The 22,166-nt window shown below is 43.1% G+C and overlaps 3 protein-coding genes across 7 annotated transcripts in view; 1 reads left to right on the plus strand and 2 right to left on the minus strand.

The window, feature by feature from the left end:
- LOC308179437 (uncharacterized protein) overlaps positions 1-3,973 on the minus strand; it is a 131,272-nt gene extending 127,299 nt beyond the window's left edge. For both annotated transcript variants that reach the window (XM_080559603.1, XM_080559604.1), the window contains exon 1: positions 848-3,973. In XM_080559603.1, coding sequence (XP_080415729.1) covers positions 848-1,106 — 259 coding nt within the window. In that variant the 5' untranslated portion in view covers positions 1,107-3,973. The remainder of the gene's footprint in view (positions 1-847) is intronic.
- A 127-nt stretch (positions 3,974-4,100) lies between these two features.
- On the minus strand, positions 4,101-10,793 carry SPRING1 (SREBF pathway regulator in golgi 1). Its single transcript, XM_080559607.1, has 5 exons — positions 10,493-10,793; positions 9,799-9,955; positions 8,380-8,531; positions 7,739-7,852; positions 4,101-6,443 (listed from the first exon to the last, which is right to left on the minus strand). The coding sequence occupies exons 1-5, from the start codon at positions 10,601-10,603 to the stop codon at positions 6,360-6,362; spliced, it is 618 nt and encodes a 205-aa protein (XP_080415733.1). The 5' UTR covers positions 10,604-10,793; the 3' UTR covers positions 4,101-6,359.
- RNFT2 (ring finger protein, transmembrane 2) overlaps positions 10,773-22,166 on the plus strand; it is a 31,193-nt gene continuing 19,799 nt past the window's right edge. For 2 of the 4 annotated variants that reach the window (XM_080559601.1, XM_080559602.1), the window contains exons 1-6: positions 10,808-10,947; positions 11,299-11,487; positions 13,427-13,911; positions 16,698-17,176; positions 18,317-18,393; positions 19,930-20,030. In XM_080559601.1, coding sequence (XP_080415727.1) covers positions 13,829-13,911; positions 16,698-17,176; positions 18,317-18,393; positions 19,930-20,030 — 740 coding nt within the window. In that variant the 5' untranslated portion in view covers positions 10,808-10,947; positions 11,299-11,487; positions 13,427-13,828. Of the gene's footprint in view, positions 10,967-11,298; positions 11,488-13,426; positions 13,912-16,697; positions 17,177-18,316; positions 18,394-19,929; positions 20,031-22,166 lie in introns of all 4 variants that reach the window. The other 2 variants (XM_080559599.1, XM_080559600.1) reach the window with 2 other exon arrangements.

Below are 22,166 nucleotides of genomic sequence, written 5' to 3' on the forward strand. Positions count from 1 at the left end.
TATCGCCCAAAACTCTGGTTAGGTGGTGGTATGCTTTTTAACATGTATTGCAACTGTGATACTATGAGTTTGCATAAATATTCAAAGCAAAGGTGGACCCAGAGTTGAAAGCTACAGCTAGCACCAGATTAAAGTGCGCTGAAGAGAAATTGAAAATGGAGCCTCCTCCATTAGAAGGATATCCTTTTGCCTCAAAAGCAAGAGGGAGTACTACAATACCTTTTCTTACTTAGAAAAGCAACATTTCCTCTAGGAGTGAGGATTTCTGCTATTCCATTGCAACCTTCAATAACTGCAGCTGAGACAGATCCAAGGCAACACAGGGAAAAGGAGAAAAGATACAAGGGCCTTGAGGGGAAAAAAAAATCGTGAGAAACTAGAGCAGCCAGCGAGCTGAGAGAAGAAAAATGAAAGCAGGTTTAGGGTGGTGGAAGGTTAAAAAGCAGAAACAGAGCTCTCTGTGGTGAGCGGCTGGGAAAAGGGAGGAGGAAAACAGAGCCGTGAGGGGCTGGGGCGCTCGGTTTCCTGCAGCACCGAGCTGCCTGCCTCACACCCTGCAGCACGCGGCCTGCTCCTGGTGCACCAGAGATGCAATGGGAGAGCAGGGAGGTCAACACTTAATTCCACTTCAAAATACGGGCTTACGGGCTCGTTTGAACCAAAATACCACAGCAGGCTGGTTCAGCTGTAGCCAGTCACTCCGGGGTTACTTCCAAGTGAGCGTAAACAAAAATACTTTTGAAATAAAGCAGCACCTCAGTGTTGACACAGGTTAGAGCGCTGCTGATGTGTGTCTCTGTGAGACCTCAAGCTGCCGAGACACCGCTGAAAGGGCACGCTGCCTTACCTGGTTTTTTTCCAGTCAGAGCTGCCATGGAGGAACCAGCAGGCCGCACTGTCGCGCAGAGGGGGAGAGGACGCTCGGTGGTCTGGAGCCGGTCACAGAGCTCCATGAGCGGCAGAAAGCCGGTCGGAGGGTCCGGTCCTGCCTGACAGCCTCCATCCCGGGGCCCGGTTCGCCTCGTCCCGCCCGAGAGTGAGGGGAAAAAGGCGGGAAGCGGGGCGGGGCGGGGCAGGCCTGTGTGGTGCCTCCGTGACAGGGCCATGGCCCGGCGCCTGCCTCCAGCTGCCTCTGCTCTGACGGTCAGATGTTTTTTAATTAATATTTAGCACAGTGGGCATCACTCAGGTTGCCCGCATTACCATAGCTATTTTCCTGCAAAGCACGCAGCAAAAACACGAGTGCCCAACAGGTCAAAAACCCAGGCAGCCCTCCCCATTGAGTCCATTTTCTGGGTTTGGCAGCCCACGGCCCGAGGTGCAGGAGTGATTCCAGACAGGTCACACCACGCGTTTTCCTGGAGCACTGTAGTGACTTTTGTTCTAGGCTTTCCTGCCTCACGCTGAGTGCAATGCAGCTCTGAGGGCCATCTGCCAGCCTGACGCCAGCTTTTATCCAAATGCTGTGGTAACCTCTGCTGGCTGGTCCTCGCCGTTACACTGGTTGAGACGAGCGACCAAAAGCCAAGCTGGGAGGCTGACAGAAGCACTTAAGCATACAAACCAGAAATAAAGAAATGAAAAGAGGTGTGTTACCTTTGCTTACTCATAACTACCACAGAGAATTGCCTTTTTTTTTTTTTTTAAATTTAATGTGCCTCTTAAAGCATTAGGGATTTAGATAAATTAGGACCAGGTATGAACACGTTTATTTCCTCAGCACAACTTTGAAAGTTATTACTGAGCAGCCCTATAACTGTAATTTGCAAATCATTTGCATTTTTCACTGTGAAGATGTGGATGCAGCATAACCAGTGTCACCTTACACAACTAATGTATGCATTTTTATGCATATGACGGCATCAACAGCTTAGGATGCTACACGGGCTAGACACCTGGGACTTTTACCCCACTGTAACCCACTTCTCCAAATGGTGATAATTCATACATATATGGAAGACAGTACTACTCGTTTCAATAGTTACGTTAAATGTTTCATGTGAAGCCGTGGCCAGAAGTAGTAGAATCTACAAGAGCCATCTTCTTGCTCCAAGAAATTTAAAATCTGAACAGATCTTGTGTGGAACAGGAACAGAATGCATTCAGCTGGCACCTGATTTGCATTCACCTTGATTCCCACTAGTCTTACTCTGTAGGTGCATGCAGAAAGACAGAAAACATACTGGATAAATTGGAGCTGGATTTTATTGGAGTATTAATTAAGCTGGCAAAAAATCAGGTGCTAGTCCTAAATTCAACCACTACTAATAGAAACTGCTTAACTGTAATCTCACCCATGCAAAACCACAGGTGAACTAACACCTGCCTCCAAACCCTTTTGCAACTGTAATTCGTAATTATTTTAACCAAAATACACGCTAGAAGAGTTTCTACAATACAACCTTTTCAGACAGAATTAATCTCATTATATCCTTTACTCTGCAACTTTGTGCTGTTTTACTGATGGTAAAACAGCAGATCACAGCGATAAATGTGCTTCAGTTTGAAGGCACCTTGAGAATTCTGAACTAAGATCTATATCTCTAAACTACTAAGGACAATGATTTCTAAGAAAACAGTCTATTGTCACCTGACTGCTTCAAAAATGTAAATCATCATGTAGACAACATGCATGTTGCTACAAGTCAGACTTCTTGAACTGAAAATATTAGATGGAACTGCCTTTTTAATCAGATGTGGATCAAAAATTAAGACCTAAGTACTTTCCCATTGCTCCCTGCAGGTTTTAAAGCTGGCACTTTTCCCCTCCTCTATGTGAAGTTGTTTGCCTCGGGTTGTAGAGAAATGCAGAGGACTCTTATTAAAGCACCAATAATTTGCTGAACTCCGTTTCTGTGGAACTTGCTGAGTTAGAGAATTCCTTTTCATCTCCTCCCCCACCTCTCCTTGACTAGAATAACTGAAGAACAAATATCACATTATGGTGCTAGGTTAAAGGAACTAGTGTGCTTGCAGTTTAAGTGACAAGCACAAGACAAAACAAATCCTAAAGCTCAAGCTTGTCCAGCTAAATGACAAGGGCAGTCAGAAAAACGTTTGCTTTTTGAAAGTGCATAAGAACGAAGACTCTTGTTCAGGATTTGCTGTGCTTAGTGCTTTATGTTTTGGAGACTGACAATTCATTAATCCTCACATAGTTTGTTAGAAACTCCTCCAAGTGATTAGAGCCCGAACACTTGCAGGAGATAAAGTGATGAATTGCAACTACAATGACTGAGATTGAGAATACAGAATCCATGATCACAATTCAACTGTTTGGCACTGGCCTCAAGCCAGAAGTTTTCTTTCACTTTTTCAAAACTGCAGTTCACCACAACAGGAATTTTTAATCCAGTTCTCCATATACCACCCTTGTGGAGCAGTACAGCAGGTTTTTTCAAGGCCAATGGCTCACATTCAAGTTTAGCTAAAACACCCAAAACAGACACTGCTTTGCCCCTCTGCCACAGCTTACTGTTTCCAAATTGGTATAGCCAAATACTATACCAGCTCCTTATCAGATGTGAACTGCTACCATTTTTCACTAGCATTATTATTCTGGTAAACTACAGAAATGGAGTACACAACCCATTCGATTATCCCCAGCATTGACCCCAGCGCAGATAAGTAGAGCTAGTCACTCCATCAAGTGCTCTCATTAAATCTGCTGCCAAAGATAAGTCAACAACCTGGATCTCTTAGCTGACAAATAGAAAGGAGATGCCAGTCACTGACAACCACAGAATCACCAGGCTTTTTTTTGCAAGAGGGATGGACATCACTTAAAACCACAGAGAAGTATTACTAGGAAGTACAGATTTGACATTTTTCACCATATCTTCAAGGCAAGAAGCAATCCTTTGCATTCCATTCCCTGCTTGGTCCAGTTTTTGTAAAAGCCCAGGTTTTTTCTGTGCACCATGGAGAGAAGCATGCTCTTTTCTGAAATTGAAGTGAGAAGTTTCCCATTTGCCTCTACCTCCTTGCCTTTATTCCACTTATTCAAGTTCAGTGTCCCTCTCTACTCCACTGCATTCTTCAAGTCTCCATTTTACTACAGGTGCATTGTAGCTCGAGAAAAGACACGAGTACAGGCACTATTTTGGAACACATACATTTTTAATGATTTAACATATAGCATAGACAATTTGAACAGCTTGACAACCAGGGAGGGAAAATACAGTTTCTGTCCCAGTGAATGGACAATGGTCACAATGCATTTCTGATCACATCCTGTTTCTCTGAAAGAGAAAGGGGCCAGGAATACCTACTAACATTCCCTGAATTAGGTTGGTTCTTATGATTTCTCACAATTACTGCTTCAAGCAGTGGTATCACCGGCTAAAGAATTAATAACAAGTTGGCTTCTTCTTTCATTCTTTTCCATCAGTATCTTGATCTTAGTGCAACAACATGAAGTGCTGGCGTACTTCTCAGTAGGAAAGATAGTACCAACCTGATGGTCTTTCCTGAGAAAGCCAGGTATAAAATCCTGGAACAGGGGCAAAGATTCTGTTTAACCCTGAAAAGAGAAGTGAGTAACCTCTGCTACCTTCTCAAGACAGTATTTCACACCGTGCCTTCACACTGCACCATGTCTGCTGCAGCAAGTTGCCATAGGATGGCAGCAAAGGGGAGACAAATTTCCAGCTGGATAAACTGCTAACACTAAAGCTTTTGCAGAAACAGGATTTTCAAGAGAATCTGCTGATGGGAATCATTATCTCACTTGATGACTTTTGGGAAAGAACAATAAAAACAATGCAAGTGTATTTTATCAGATGGCTGATAACACTTGTTTATATCACATCTAATTTTAACTAGACGCACATGAGAATATCCTGCAATAGCATTGTACGGATATCTTTTGCCACTGTGCTTGTTTTTTCCTAATAAAGCCTCTGTAGATTGTTTTATTTCAGTCAGGGAACAGGAAGTATCAGTTTAAACAAGCATACATAAAGTCAAAATCAGAAGTGCCCTAGCTGGACGGAGATGGCTAGGGCAAAAACAAGGGAAATGAGGCTCTGCATAGAAAAGAACAGCCCAGTTTTGTCTAGCATTTGGGCTTCACATAGCAACATGTGGAGAGAGCACAAATTTAGTCAACATCTTACAGGTTTTCTACCTGTATTGAGCAGCCTTACTTAGGAGGGAAACAAACTGAGATTTTAGAGTTATAGGAAACTGGAAGAACCAACCCTGCTCTACTGCCATTCTGATCAGGCTGAAATTTCAGAATTGCAAGCATGTCAAACAGCTAGTCAAAATACCCTGATGGTTTAACTGAACTCATGCAACACAGTTGTCCTCAGAGGGCTTGCGCCACGTTCTGACATTCTACCATAATTACTTTGTGTACAAGGACATCATTAAACTGGGATCCTAGACCAACTCCACCCTTTTGCCTCCTGCACAACCAGGAGCAAAGTATAATTGAATTACCAAGGCCTGAACAAGTTCAAGCAACTAAATTTTCAGTGCTTCCTGTGAAAAAGGGGACTAGCAGAGAGCTGTTTACAAGGCTAAGACTCCTCTTCGAGGAAACCTTCGCAGAGTACTAAGGAAAGCACTTACAGACAAACGTCCCATCCTGGGCAGATCCCTGCTCTTCTCTCATGCTATGGGACTTTGACAGAGTAACAACTCCATTGGAGTTCTGAATGCTTTAAATTCACTAAGAGGAACATAAGCTCTACAGCAATGAATCCCAATAAAAATCCTTTTTACTAAGGAGGAAAAACACCAACCCATTTTAGTCAGGATATAAAATATCCTTTCGACCTGATAGAAAGAAACAAGGACTGAAAGGCATCAACAACTAGCTATGCAAAGCATCAATACTTTCAGCTAGTAATCCGTATAAATTGAATAAATAATTCATAATTACCTATGTAGCATACACCATGCATATCAGAAAAGTACTCCAGAAAAAGAAGCACAACAGGCATGCTTTACCCTCTAAAAGCAAGAATCCTCTCATTATTACTGTCATTCTGGAAAGTCTCTGGACTGCAGAGACAACTCAACCTACAGGTACAGCTGCGAAACTACATTAGATTTTTTTCTTATGATATTTCATAGATCCACTCCATGCATCCTAAAGCACTAGCTGTTGTAAGAATTACTCAAAGAACGCCCTTCCAGTGCTCTAAAGCAGGTGCATAACATCAACTGAAAAAAGCAAGATTCAAGTCCACAGAACTTAAGTCCCTTGCTTACACTGTACACCTCCTGGGTTTGCCGCCAGAAACATCATAAACTATTTACACCGAGGCTCTTGTAAAGCAACAGCTGTTGTCTTGCTTTTGGATCCCAGTCTCCAGTTCCTTCCCCTTGTTGTTTAGATCACGCAGCTTTCAAACAGGCAGCAGCTCGGGGGGATATTCGCCATAGCAGTATTTTGCAATTGGATCTCTATAGGTGTTTTCATGCTGCACGCTCTGTTGGGGAGAGGAGGAGAATCCTTAACAATACACACATATTGGAACAATACAACCCTTCGCTGAGGGTCAAAACCCAGAGTGTTTGTGTATGCAAAAGAGCTCCCAAACTCTTCTGGAGTCAAACAACACTGCAGTCCCAGCATACATGAACACAGCTGCTAAGTTATAGCAGTTTCATGTTGAACCATAACCAGAAATTCATTTTCTGAAGACTACCCAAGTTAAGTGAGATCATATTCAGCATACCAAAGAGTTACCTATGCTTAGGAAATTGAATAGGGCAGAGCTAGGTTCTTTTCAGTTGTGGCCAGTGGCAGGACAAGAGGCAATGGGTAGAAACTGAAACACAAGAGGTTCCCTCTGAACATCAGTAAACACTTTACTGTACAGATGACTGAGCAATGGAACAGGTTGCCCAGAGAGGCTACGGAGTCTGCCTCCTTGTAGATATTCAGAAGCCATCCAGTCATGGTCCTGGGTAACTGGCTGTAGGTGGCCCTGCTTGAGCAGGGTGTTGCACCAGATGACCTCCAGAAGGTCTCTTCCAGCCTCAGCCATTCTGTGATACCATAAAGTGTCCTAAGCAAGCAAGGCATGAAATTGCTCCTGAAAATTTGTGCTCGATCCTGAAAAAGTTTTTGATTTTGGTAGATAAAACTAGAGATCAGATACTGTGGGTAAAAATAGCTTTGGAGACATTTGGAACTACAGCCTTTATTTGCAACTCATCCCTTTAGATATATTAAGTAATCAAGCTGCGTGACATGTCCGTCTGCATTTTCTAAGAGGTCCAATGCTCACTTAGACCAAAACTTCTGATAAAAATCACTGCATCTGTAATGGGTAACAGAAGTTCACCTCTTCTTAAAAAGCAAAAAAATATTACAACACACCTTTTGTTTGAGTGGCTATGCAGATAGCTGCAGATGGTAAAGCTAGAAACAAAACAGCAGGTAAATAGCATCTCTGAAGCCACTAGAAACAAGTCACATTGGTCTCATCCTTATGAGATCTTCACCAGTCATTAAACTCAGCGGGTCTTCTCAGTTTAGCACCTCTTTTCTAAAGACACACTAACCGATCCATCCTGCTGTAAATGTATGCTCTGGTCTTCACTTACTGTTGTTACTATTTCACCTTACAAATCAGAAAATTGCCCTCAGATGAGCTCTCAGCTATAGCTTCAGAGTTTGAGGAAGTGCCAGTATGCATGCAAACAAGACAGACCAGCTATTCTTAGAACCAAGGGCACTTTTCCTTTTTTGAGCCCTGGACATGTACTAGTGGCTTACCTGTGATGAAGTCCTACATTTCGCCAGACACAACTCAAAACGATCTTCGACTGCCATGAAGAGGTTTTGGAAAGCAATAGCTGCCCGGTTCAAGAAACGCTCCAGAAGGTGTTGCTAAAATAGCAGAAGAACAACAAAATAAGACTTTAATTCAACAAAGAGTAATCAAAACCCACCTTAATCTACACAGCTCAAACTTCAGAGGAATAGCAAGTAACTCCCCTTGGATGTTTTAAGGAGCACTGAAAGGTCAACATCATGAAACTCCAGTAGTAAGAGAATCTAGAGGAGCCTTACACTGTGCTTGGCTAACTGAATACACAAAGTACTAACCACAGAACTGATACTGTCTGTAACAGCTTTTCTACAATCGCTTCCCTTCAGCGATTGTAATTCCACTGAAGTTGAAATACTCTGCAGAGTTCCCAGTACTTCCTCCTTTCAAAAGTGGAGAAGGATGGATTTTTTTAAAAAAAGCTTTTATTTATAGCTTGCCACATATTCCTTGCAGGCTTTTCTCATCCTTCCAAGACAAGGAATTGTCTCCTCTAAGGAAAGAGCTCCTGACAAACAAGTGTTTTTAGCCACAAAGGAACCCGACCAACTGAGAACACCTGAAAAGCCAAAGAAAGTCTGTGCACCTTGTTGGGCTGCAGGCAACAGGAAACACAGTACTCATACACACTACAGCAGCCGTTGGGGAGGCAGCTGTCACAGCTGTACAGCTTTGTGCTGGGCACGTTGACGTTACAACAGCCATTGACCAGTAAGTCCTTCCTCTCACAGATGTAGCCTGAAAAACAAAAACAACAGTAAGAACTGTGAAGACTTTATACATTTTTACATTCCTTTATGCATTCCATAGAAATGCTATAGGGAGAAACAGATTACTTGATAGTTTTATCATTTAGTTTGTGATCGTCCTCAATTTGACTGAAGTCCTAAGTAGCAATTCTTCAACATGGCACGTGGACATGGAGCTGAGTTTTACAGCAGCCTGGTGTTATCTGCACAACTGTTATGCACCTACATTAGTATAGCATATATAGCATCATTCTTTAAATGCCTAATATTCTAGTTCTTATTTCTTTTTAGTATAGTTTATTGTTATGAGTGGAAGGGGAAAGGACAAGCGTGGTGATTGTACTGGAAAAAGACTTTGACATGTTCTTTTAACTAGCCTGTTATCTGGATAACTCTCTTTACAGTTCACTATGATGAAGAGACTGATTAATCCACACAGAGGAGCTGTAACACTCACTGTTTCTAGGAACCCTTAATAGTGTATAACCAGAGTGTATTGCCTTATAGAAGTTGTACTACCACAGAGTTAGACTGTGGAAGATATCACTGATCTTAGAGACCTTGGTGAATCATCAGTGAGTGTTAACTCAGGCAGTGCTCAATTTTAATATTTACATAAGTCACAAAAGATGTGATGATTTTTCCTACAGCCATTCATTCCTGGTTAAGAACAGCCCAGTGCTTGAGCAACAAGAAACACTTGTCCACGGCAGGAAAGGTTCCACACACTGAGAACACGTAGTTAACTTGAGAACCTGCAGCAGAGATATCCTTGGGTTTACAAGGGTCAGATGAGCTTATTAGCTGTGACTGAGCACTAATTACACCAATCCTGACTTGCGTTCATGCAAGGCCAGTCAGGTCTCCCTAACACACCTGCCAGTAGGAACACACTGCAGGGAGATACAAGCAGCTCTGCAAGCAACCACACTAAGTTCAGCAGGACCCAAGGTTTAGGTACAGTGTAAAGGCAGCTGGGGTTTGCTGAATCTGAGGTTGTCCTGCGAACAGTACAGCCATGCTCGCAAGGTACTGTGCCTCAGCTGGACCCAAGCCTGCTGTGCACAAAATCAGATCAGCAGTGTCTGCAGCCACAGCAAAACTGACGTAGTCTGACCATAGCAATGCCAACAGCTGCGGTTCTACAGTAACAAAGCACTAATAAGGAGCAGTTGTTGCTTGGAAGCCCCAGCAGCAGAGAGGCAAGAGCATTCAGCACCGCAATACGCAGAACCAGTTCTTGGTGTTAAGCGTACCCAGTTCATCTGTGATGAGGAGCTTCCCCTGAACAGAATTCCTGCACTGGTTGCTCAGATGGCTGCTGTTCCCTGAGCTGAACTGGTCCTTCCACAGGATCGGCTGCTCGTGCTCTTGCACTTGGAGGAGGTTGCGATCTCTCACCGTCCTTTCTTCCTGCAAGGAAAGGCAGCAATGCAACCAAACGCACGCGTTCCTTAAAAATACCCAGCAGTTTTAAATTCCACGGCGCAGGAAACTCAAATGTCAATGGAGCACGCAACATACTACTTGCTTTCTTTTGCTACACACAGCATAAGAACAACATAACCCAGTAAAATGAGGGGATGCAAGCTCACCACAGGCTCATCTTTCACAGCTGGGCTCAGTCACTGTAGCTACAGAAGGGGCACGTAGTGTATTAAATAGTTGTAGATGCACATGTTTCTTTGCAGAGTGCTTTGCTAGGGGAATTACAGCTTACAAAACAGCGCAGCAGATCAAGTCCCTGCAAGATTTTCTTCCAGGCCAGGTTCCAAAACACTGCTGTTGTTAACCACGGCACTTGGTTAAACCCCGAGCTTTTCAAAGCTCCCCTCTTAGCAATGCCCCCGGACTTTTAGGGCAGCGCTGCAGGGGCTCCCCAATCGCTCCGGGGGGGGCTCTGTCCCACACCCCCCCCAGCAGGACGCGGCCGGGGAGGGAAGCACTGACCTGCTTGAAGGTGCTGCTGAGGAAATAAACGAGGGAGAGCCCGAAGACGACGCCGAGCACCCAGCGCTTCCGCAGCAGCCGCCGCCACAGCAGCGCCCCGCAGGGCACCATGGCGCTCAGCCGCCCGCCGCCCGCGGGCCACGGCAGCACCGGGCCGGGCCCCGCATCCCCGCCTGCGGCTCGGGGAAGGCCGGGAGCGGGGAGGGCGGCGGGCACGGCGGAGCCCCCCGGTGAGGCCCAGCCGCTTCCGCCGGCGGAGAGGCGGAAGCCGCGGCCGGGCGTGCGCTGAGGGGGCGCGGCCGCAGCGCCAGGGCGGCCCCGGGGCCGCTCGGCGGGGAGCGGGCTGCGGCCTGCGGGGCCCGGAGCTCAGCCCCGGTTCCTGCCTCCTCAGCCCCCGGTACCTGCTTCCTCAATCCCCAGGTACCTGCTTCTTCGATCCCCGGCCCAGCTGGGAGGTAAAGGCCTGGCCTGTGGGTACGCGTGTATGCATACAGCTGTATTTATAGGCATACGTCTGTAGGTATTATATACTATAGCATTTATATGGGTTTAATCTCTCTATGTACATGCTTTTCCATGTATATTAATTTATTTCTTACATGCACGTCACGAAGGCTGATCGCAGCCCAGCAGGTGCCCGGGGAATGGCGGTGTGGTGATCCCAGAGGAGAGCGGCCGCGTTGGGTGGCGAGCCTTCAGGGACTGCAGCACCGAGGTGCTGCTCCTCGCTGCCGTTCCCGAGGAGACAGAAAGGTGAAACTCTCTGTGCTGTGGTGAAAATGATTCTGTGTGTGTGCTTCTTACAGGTGCGCCTGTTTGAGCGCTGTGATCCAGGTGCTTTACACTCAGCTGGCTTGGAGGCCCTGTGATGAGTTTGCAAGTTGGACCGTGTCTGGAGTATCTGAAGGACTCGGTGCGGAAGGTGTTCGCACCCTCTTGAGCTGCCCTGTCTCCCACTGTGGCACCTTACACCTCTGGTTAAACCTGTTGTTCAGGTACTGTCAAAGTGTCCAACTGGTGAAAGATGAAAACCCCTAATCCGGAGAAAATGTAATCATTCGGTACTGAAGCTGAGTGCCTTTTGGAACAATGTCCCCTTAAATCATATCTACCTTAAATTTGTGGGACTTCTGGATGTAATACATAAGTTTACATCTTATGAAGTCCCATGTCTTTAGTACTTAACATTAATGTCACAGTCCCCTTAATAACTGATGACAAAAGAACGTCTTTCCCCACATAGTTGTGTGACATTTTAAAAGCTGTTTTCACCCCATATTGCAGTCTAGTAGACTTCTAATGGTTTGGAGGGGAGTGAAGCATTTTCCAAGTTTCAAAGTTATCTCTGCACTGACTTCAGCTCAGCTTGTAGCCTGGGAAGGCTGACAGATTTCTTTATAAGCAGTGACCCCAGCATTGTTCATAGGTAGGACAGCTTCGTCTGCATGGGTGAAGGCATGGAGCCTTGACCGTTTAACCATATCTTAATTATTGTTTTGGTTAAAAGGGAGATAAAATTATATACTCAGTCAACGGAGATACTGTCAGGTCAGGATTAGATAACACCGCAGGGAAAATGTAAAAGCTCCCTGGAGAACTATGTGTTGTCAATACAAAGGCAGCCCTAAAAAAAATCTGGGAGAGAAGTCTCATATATATTTTTTATTTTATGAAACTTACAAATACTTGTAAAACAAAATTCGGCCCTGAAAACACAACCTAAATTGAAACATATATCTAGAGATTAAAAAATAGTTTGAAGTTACAAGATCAAAATTCTTATTTAGGAGAGTGTTGGTAACTTATGGTATCCGAAAATTTTGGTGAGAATTAGAGTTCTGGTACTCTCGGTGGCTACCTGTATCTTCTCCATAAAATGCGTTAAAAGTTACGTTCTTCCTGCCATATGTGATTGTCCCAAATTTTTATTTGCTTGTGTGTATTTTATTTACATGTGTATATTTATATTGACTGTCAAAGGGATGTCTGAAGTTGGTGTCTCATATTAAAAGCTTGACATTTTCTATCACCTACGACTCAAATCCTGTGTTGTCCCAGTTCAGCCCACTTGATGAGAGTCTTGAAGATCAGATGGTGCAAGCCAAGCATCTTTCTCTTTTTTGTAAACATTAACATTTCTTGTCATCCTTTTAAAAGTTCAATACAGTTTAGCTGTGTGATTTATGGATACAGGGCTGCACACTTATTTATGTATACATATACTCATATATACACGAATTACATGGATTCATGCCATATAAAATGCTATAAATAATGTTACCGCTTTTGATATCCGGAAGTATTTAAAGTCTTTTACATTTTTATTCAGTAGCTATTTCAGTCTAAAGTTGAGTAGGATCAGATTTATGTATTTAAACGATCTCTTTCTAAATCTTCTTTGATGTACCTGTAGCAATGTGCACAAATCACTTGCAAAAATTGCCCGTGCTTCAGGTTTTATATAAGTGAGATACCCTTACACTGTGTAAGACTGTTTGTCAGGTACTGTGTGCTATGCCTTGATGGTTTTCCGTCCTTTTTTGCTTTTGAATGATCTTGATTTTTAAAAATGTAATGTGTTTGAGGTTGTTGCCCTAAAATTAGCCACTTGAAAGCAGAGATTTAAATAACTAAATAAAGAATTTCTGTCCTTGTCCTAGTAAAAGGTCCTGAAGTTAATACAACTTCAAAGCTTTTTTATTTCCTGTTCAAGACCTTACTTTATTTTTGCTGACAGTTCAGAATGAATGGGACAAGAACATGTGATCTTTTGCACATGTGGATATCATTTGTGGCCATTGTGCAGAGTTCGCTAATGGCAATCTGTGGTTTAAAAGGAAGGGGATGCCAGTTTAAAAAAATATCGTCATGCCTTGATTGTATTTTTTTTCATTAAAAATGTTTATACATTCTTTTTTTTTTCCTTCGGTTTAGCTCTTTATTGCCCTGGAAGTTTCTTCAGAAGAGGAGGAATGCATTTAATTTGCAGAGAGCATATGTTGATTCACATGTCACATCTAGAGCTACTCTGTCAGATGTCCTGAAGTTCCTGTCGGAGACCATGCCATCATACCTGTGTAGTCTACTTGTGACTGCAACATGCTGCAGAAGGGGATCTGACTCATGCCTGCCCTACTTGGAGACCTGTTTGTGAGCGCTCCTGTTTGCCATTTGAAAGTTGCTTCTTCACAAGTGTGCTACATAACAATTGCAAGCTTCTCTTCCAGAGAAGCCAGTGATTTACTCCAGCCATGTCACTAGCTGAAGGGGTTTCACAGCCCTCTGGCTCTGTGGACCTTTGTTAGTCACACTGAGAACTGGTGACCTACAACGTTAATGTTGAGCGTGTTGTGTTTTAAGGTTTTGAGGAAAATGCAGAGACGGCATAGCAGCAACACTGACAACGCTCCTCCTGAAAGGTAAATCTTTTTCCTTCCTTTTTCCTACGTTTTCCTCTCCAGGTGGCAAACTTCTGATTTAAGCGTATGGTGTGTTTCATGGTAAGTTTTAGAAGACAAAAGCTCAGAAGTGAGAAAAACATAGACTTCCTCATCCTGTGCATGTAATGTGGCCAGGCTTTCTGCTTGGGTTTAGGGACAGATTTACTTTTCTCCTTCATGTCAGTTATTGACTGCTGCCAACAACAGTGTTACAGGTTTGATGATCCAGCATGGCACATACGGAGACAGCTGGCTTAGTAAAGGCAGGATGTTTTAGAGCTCTAAGAGCTCTCGAAGAGCAATCCATGGCACAGTCCTGCAGGGATATTGAGCGCTATCAGTCTGAAAGGGTCAATCGGTATGAACAGAGCCTGTATATACTTCTGTTACACAGTATTTTATAGCGATTTAGGATGATTCTTTACATCATCCTAGAATCTGTATCTAGCTTTGCGTATGTGAATAGTTAGAAGCAGAATACTGCTAATTCATTTCTGTAATTATAACATCAGCAAGGGAGGCTTGCCACTCTTGTTGTTCTGGTACTAAATACTCCCTTGTGCTTTCCCAGAGTTAGTGCTTGACTTTTTTTCTTTTTATTTTTTTTCTTCTAAAGAAGAAACTAATCTAATTACTGAGACAAAGATGGAACTAACAAATTTCATTGCTCTGGCTCAGCTGAGATTGTAAGTGAAAGATCCAGATCATAAGCAGTCACTTAATGTTTCTTAGTGGTTTTACAGGTAGAGGGGAAGCTTGATGTCGTGACCACTTTTACCACAGCGCCATTCTTAATTTGAGGGCAAAAGAAAAGCATCTTCAACTTGTTCTGTGTGATGCCACCCAAGCCTCAGTGCAGTCTACGGGTTTTTATCAGCAGGCAAGTCTGGGCCTTGAGAAGCACATCAGATGTATTTTGCACCTCTCATATGCAATGTAGAGCTTCTTGAGACTACAAACTTGTAAGACGCTTTGGGATCTGTTTGACCAGTTAAAAATATTCAGGGTACGTATCTGTTACTGAGTGCAAAAGATGCACAGGGTAATATCAACTGGTCTTTATAAATACTTCATTTTTTAACAGAGTAGGTACATGCCAGTAACGTGACTGAAGGTTTTCTAACTGTAGAACAAAATTCTTTTGCCACTGACGCTGTGGTCTTCACTTTGGTTGACTTCATCAGACTCAGAATTTCATCTGTGTATATTTGTTTTTAAATATGTGCCTGATTAATTCCTTCCTGCTGAAAGCATAGTCGTGTATCCTGGTAGTATTGTTGCAAACAATACTGTTGTGTTTGTCTGTAACACTGAGTTCCACCCAATGTGTTTGTTATGTTCCCAGACGTAAGTACAGATCTGTCACATTATGTCCCTGTCTTGTGTATACATCCCTGAGTTGTAATGTTAGGTGTAAAATTCAAAATCTGTTGATGAATATTTTGAACCAAAGAAAGGTGTGCCAAATCTTGTTGACTTGATTCCTTGCTGGAGCCTGTGGAGAGATGCTGGGAATGGGCTGTAGCTATAAAAAGCCTTATTAGGAGTTTACTTAGTGGGAAGGTCGGCCCAGAGAGATTTGAAGCTATCTCCAGAGTCAGATGAAAGGCAGTGCTCTGTGCCCTGTAAGATGCCTGGGGAGGTTCTTGAGCCCATGGGAGAGGGAGGGTTAAGGGCCCTGTATGTGCCTGCATGTGCTGTCTCAGCTTGTGGCCACTGTTTCTAAAGTTAGACATCTCCAAGGCTTAAAACCAAGAGAGACTGGAGCTCTGCAACGTGCCTTATTTGCGGGCTATGCCTCTTGCTGCACATTATTTATTCTTTACTATTCTTTTGCAAATTAGAGAGATATTTGCTGCCTGCCAGGCATTTACTCCCTAATGGTTGTTTCTACCTGTTACATATATTGTTGTCTTTCGTCCAGACTTTCCATGTGTTCATTCCAGTACTACAGGACTGAATTCAAGTGAAGAAAGCATATTTTCTTCTGGTATTAGGATGAAGATATTTAAGACTTTCTTTTGGAATCTGGCTGTAATCTATCCAGCAAGCTTAGTAAAGAATCAGTGCCAGACCTGATTCTGCCCAGTGCCCAGTAAACTGAGTACCTCTGTGCCCATTTTGCTGAGAATATCAAAATAAAACAATTTTTTCTGTGATCCATCAACACATCCTTATTAATATTTGTTGGAACAGGGACACACAGGCAGCTTGCAACACTTCTCTTCCCCAGCTGACTCTCTCATTTGTGTTATTCATCAGTGGGCAAGTATTGATCATCCCTAAATAGAAGATCTTGGAGGTAGATCATTTCCCTAAGGTAGCTTGATTAATTCGTATGTATATAATGTGTCCTGTCTTGGTTGCACTGTGTAAATTTACATGTTTTTATATATGTTTTCTTTCAATATTGAAATCGTTATTGAAGATGTTGAATTTGATACTAGATGTGTTGTATATATGTCTCCTCCAAAAGTAAAGGCAGTGTTTGGGAACTCTGATCCTCAGATGAAGGAACTGGTGCATCTTGATCAGTGCTTTAGAAATACTCTGATCTTGTTTCAGGAGTCTGGTTACTGGTCTCCATTTCTGCAGCTGTGACTTTCCAACAGCAAACAGAGTGAAAAGCATCTGTTATCTGGAGACCTACATATTCTGGCAGTGCATGAAGGACTCTTAAATGATACAGTCGGGAGTGGTCTAAAAGACCAAGAAGTTCTGTGGCACTCATTTAATCACTTTTCTTTAATCTCCTTCCACTGCAGGAACCGGAGCCAAACAGTCAGTTCTGAAACCAGCGTGGATGAAAGTGGAGTTTTTGAAAGTCTAAAGGCTGAAACGTCCTCACCACAACAGCTGTTCTCGGGCCTGGCAGGTATCCCATCGGGTACCATCACAGCCACGCCGTTCCAGTCAGGTTTGGTTCTGGGCTCTTCAGCGGGAGGTGGGGAAGTATTCATTCAGATGCCAACCCCAAGGGAGGAAGGAAGCAGTCGTACGGAAGGAGCCCCGTTTCACCACCGGCAGCAGTCGCATCATTTCCACCATGGCCATCACCGGGGTTCGTCCCTGCTGCACATGGCTGGGGGAGACCGCCACGGGCATGCAGAGGAAGGCAGTGACGAACAGGCCGGGACTCCAGCCCCAGCTCTTTCAGAGTTAAAAGCTGTGATCGGTTGGCTGCAGAAGGGACTTCCTTTCATCTTGATCCTCACAGCTAAAGTGTGTTTCCAGCATAAGCTTGGTAAGCACATATCCTTTTTGGATTGTAAATGTATTAGAGGGTGGGTAGGAAGCTTTATCGTGCTGTGATGCCTGATGTATCTATCTCTGTGACAGTGTCTAGAGGTATTCTAGCATGAAGGGGACATGTTAAAACGTGTGGGATAACTAACCAGCTCCACATCCTTTCACCCGACTTTCAGCACAAGCTGTTTTCATCTGTGTTAGTCCCATCTGTTTCCTATCCTGACAAGTGGGAGATCATTTCTGTACCTTTTCCTAATCTCTCCATGGCATTCCTGTAGGGGCTGAGGATGTTACCAAGGCTTCCCACTCAGATCTCCCCCTACAAGAGGCAGAGAACTTACGTTAGTGACTAGCAAAGGCTTCTGTGTAGCACAGAAGGTCTCATGGGGATGAGACGCTTGTACAGCTGGAACAGGGGTAGTTGTGAGAACAAGCCAAACAACATCAGCTGTTACATCTTACAGTCGAGATCTTCAGAGTTCCTTGAAGAGTATGTCTGTCCCAGTTTCTTTCATGGGACTTTCAGACCCTCAGAGGTCAAGTAAAATCCACTCATCTAATCCTTCTCTTACTGTGAAGTTTTACGTGTGGCATTTCTGAGGATCCTTACTCATTTTGGGAGTAGTATGCTGAGATTGTCACAGGGAAGCCAATAATGCCTAAGTTTATGCTGCTTATAGCTGCCAGCATTCCCCAAAAGAGGCATTGATTCATTTCTGCAACATCTTGCTGTTTAAACCTGGTATCCTATATATATGGTTTTGATAGTGTGCCCTATAATCTAGGATGGGCTGAACTGCTGCTGTAATACTGTCTTCTAGCTGACTTCTGTTTGCACAGTGCAGCCACAGCTTGCAGCACTTCTGTTCTTTTTCAGCACAGAGCCTGCTGTTAGGACAGAGCTTCTGTATTTGGCTGGGTGGCAAGTGCTCACTACAGCAGCTTCATTTCAGTTTAGCTTGTATTTGTATTTTGAGTCCAGACTTCCCAGTTTCAGTTGTTTATTTTAACTCCTAGTGCATCCAGAATATGACCCAGTAATATTTTTCAAAGCTCAAGATGCTTATCAAATGACTTAGGACTGAAGATCCTCCTACCTGGCCTTTTTGTACTCTAACAGTGTCTTTTCCTGCAGGGATTGCTGTGTGCATTGGTATGGCCAGCACGTTCGCATATGCCAACTCAACGCTCCGAGAACAGGTTGCTCTGAAGGTGAGTACAGCATCTTCCTCTCTTTTGCTTCCAAGCGACATTGCTCTTTGTATACAAAATAATGTCTGTGCTGAAAATTCTTTTGCAATCTAGGGTTGAACAGCATTGTATGTATACAGATCTGTCAGAACTAGAGTACTGTGACAAAATCCTCACTTACTCTGCCTACTTCTCCCCACTGATGCTCTCCCATAGTTTCCCTTCTGCACTTTTGTGAAAGTATGTCATAATAAAAGCAAGGGAGGAAAAGTTGGGAAGATTGTAATCTACCTCTAGCACTGCACTGGTAGCTTCTCTATGCCTCAGTTTCCCATTGTGTATAGCAGAGGTGCTGAAACCAATTTCACTAGTTAATAATGATATTGAATTTATTAATATTTAGATGTTCAGCTGAAGGATTTTGTAAATGTATTACCTGTTAGTATCTTTAGAATTCTCTCTTGATTATATGTTTAGAATGTAATGAAACCAGGAGATCTTTACAGGTATCGTGATCTTCTTCAGTGTCAGCAAGGTACTTCAACAGCACTAAAAGCACAAAAACAGATCTGCTTTTTTGACAAAATGACATGGGTGGTACGAGCGTATAAGTACATGTACCAGCAGCAGTAAAATAAATGTGATACAATGCTAAACGAACGGATGAACTGCACAATCGTGTAATAGATTGCTGTTGGCTTTCACTTTTCACCTCTGTCTTTCTAGCAGCATGCCCATTAATACTTCTGCTTTAAATCTCAACCTAACATCCCTGGCTGGTGAATAGCTACAAAGAGCTATATTCTTAATAAATCAGCCTGCAAAAAAAAATGCTGTTTTTTTTTTTTTCCCCTCCCAAGAGTAAAATTTACTCTTCAAAATTACACTGGACCAAGACCCAGGACAAGATCTTCTGTCTTCCAGCTTCCACCTATAATGTTCCTTGTGCTTTGAAAAGTAAAATTCTCGCTTCTTTTGACCTTTAATTATTTATTGAATCAAAAAAGCATGTCCTGGAATCTTCATGTATTCAGATAGTATTCGTATGTGCTGCATATAGTGATGGGTTATGTTATATTCGATTTAGCTAAGCTGTCTTCTAAGTGACTATGGATTTATTTGTAAAACACCCATTTCACAAAGTGTCATTCCAGACAGGTGAAAGCTCAGAATTGTAGTACAATGTATGGAACTGACTTTTTAACCTGTTAGTCGAGCTGCATTTTAAATATCAGGGGAACTTAGTTGTCCCAGGAAAAATCCCAACTTTGAGCATTGTGCTCTGCAAGCAAGGCTATCATTTTCACCAGTGTAATTCCATTAATTTCTCTGAAATTGCTTTATTTGAAAAGGTTAGGTGAGTGAGAGCCGTTTCTGCTTTTGTTTGTAGTCTCACAGCCTATTTGTGAGTCTTAGTCCTGTGTAAATAACTAATTACTGAATGCTTAATTGCGTATTTGTGTCTCCTGGGTTGGTCGTGCATTTTTCAGCAGTTAGAGGCTCAGTGCAACCCTTGAGACTTTGAATTTATCTTCTCTGCTTCTTTTTGTTGCTCAGGAGAAAAGGTCAGTATTGGTTGTCTTCTGGATCCTGGCCTTTCTCACCGGAAACACCTTCTACTTGCTTTACACATTCAGCTCCCAGCAGCTGTACAACAGGTGAGCAAAATTTACATTGTACATGATGGAAGCAGGGAGAGAAAGGACTTCAGGTGTCTGCTGTCTTTGTTAGGTTTTTGTAATAGCTTTCATTGGAGGAAAAGAATGTGTGTCACTTTTACCAGTGGACTGTGCTCCTGTCAATAAATGACATAACCAGGTCTGAATGGGCCAGCTATGATGATACACTACAGTTTCTGCTTGAAACATGTACGCTTGCCACTTTCTCATATATCAAAGCAGGACAGATACTTTTGTATAACTGGACTTCTAAATTTCCATTTTGACCACTGTGTCTGAACGTAAAGAACAGATGTTGGAAGCAGATAAGAAATTGATCCACTGTTTTGACTTTTCATGTAATATTTTTTCTTTTCAGTCTATCCAGCTTTTAGTCTGTTACTGGAGATAAACTGGAGATAAAGTAGTAGTATTTTACCTCATTGTACTCAGGCTTGGAGGCATCTGAGTCTGGTGTAATTAAGATAGTCTCCACTTTAAAATGCTGACTGAAGCAGTTCTCTGGTACAAAAAAGTTAGTGTCCATGGATATGGCTCAGTACTATCCCTGCTCATTGTAAAGGAGGGATTAAATGACAAATAGGAAGCAAAGATACTTAAGCAAGGGGACCTTAGCAGAATAAATAAGAAGAAACAGAGCAATAATCAAACCTAGTTAGTTGAGAAAGTAGTTCTGATACTACTAGTTAAAACCATATCAATTATCTTCCCAATTAAAATTCAGTCCCATTGAAGGCGACTTAGAAATTCAGACTGAAAATATTTACTGGAAAATATACTGTGCATCATATGCATCAGTTGGGCTGTGGCTAGATGGCTCTTGAGTTGTTTTTTTTCTCTCATTTACTTCACTGCTTCTCAGCTTCTTCCCATCAATACTGTCTGTTGAGTGGAAGAGTCAAGGGCCCACAACCCTGGTACCCTTTGGAATTGTCCGTAACAATTTTGGGTTTGATCACTGGAAAGCAGTGCATGTAAATGCTTTCAGGAAAAGGGAGAGATGAGAAGTCTTGTATGTGTGGGTTAGAATGAGAGGTAGTGAACTATGGGGTCGTATGCGGTTTGCAGGAGGGAATGGAAGAGGAGAAAGAGGTACGGCAGAAAGGCTTTAGGAAGTTTATTTGCACCACAGGGAAAGAGCGTGGCTTTAGCAAGCAGGTTGAGGTTAAACGGATGAATGGGCACAGTTTAAAATAAAAGATAGGTCTCCTAAAATAAAAGGGTTTCAGCAATTTGGGGCCATCCTATGCACTGTTTAGGGCATAGTTTATTAACCGTGAACAGTCTGGGCAATGGCTTCACTGAAAAGTGCCATTCCTGGAAGTGATGTAGTGGTGCATGATGTGCCATCCTTGGGCTAGTGGATCTGTTGCTTGCTGTGTGGGCACCTGTGCCCATGCACGAGGCAGGCCTGTGAGAAATAGCTGCTTTCATTTTGTTTCTTTCTCATCTGTTTTTCATTTCCTAATTTATTTACTTTTTGCTCATTTCTAGTGCACGAATAGTAGTAAAGTCTCTGATTCTGTTTCTGTTTGTAGGATTTAATTTTACCTGTTGTGCTGTGCCAGTGTTGTGAGTATTTTAAATTCATGCTCAGGCTTTTCATTCTGGGTTGGTTATCTTACCTTTCCATTTTTATTTCTTAAGTTTTTGCTTTCTACCATTAGGCTTTGGTAGGTAAATATCCTGAACAGGAATCCTATTTTTTCAGTCTGAGTAGGGTCCAGACCTCATGCTGCTCAGGTCAGTAGCTCCTGCCCATGGCTACATGAAGTTGTGCTGTCCTGGACTTCCCTTCTTTAAAGGCCAAATGTTCAGCGCAGTCAATAGCATTATGTAAGGGATGCTACCTTTCTGGAGGTTTGGTTCAGGTAAGAGCTGCTAACTAACACAGCCTAGTGAGCCACTGTTGGAGCATGACCCTTCTGAAGTTCTGACCTTTCTGCCAGAGTTCTGTCTAATACCACGCTTCCTTTGTCACCCGCTTGTTTCACACGCACGAGTAGCTTTAGAGACTGCTGCCCCTGAAATAGCTCTAGTCAGCCAGCCTCGGTGGAGAAAGACACGGTGGTCTTAAGTTGTCCATGACTTTCCTCTTCAAAGACTGCTGATGAC

The sequence above is a fragment of the Anser brachyrhynchus genome (genome assembly GCF_964034855.1).
Source record: "Anser brachyrhynchus genome assembly, chromosome: 17".
NCBI classification, from domain to species: Eukaryota; Metazoa; Chordata; class Aves; order Anseriformes; family Anatidae; genus Anser; species Anser brachyrhynchus.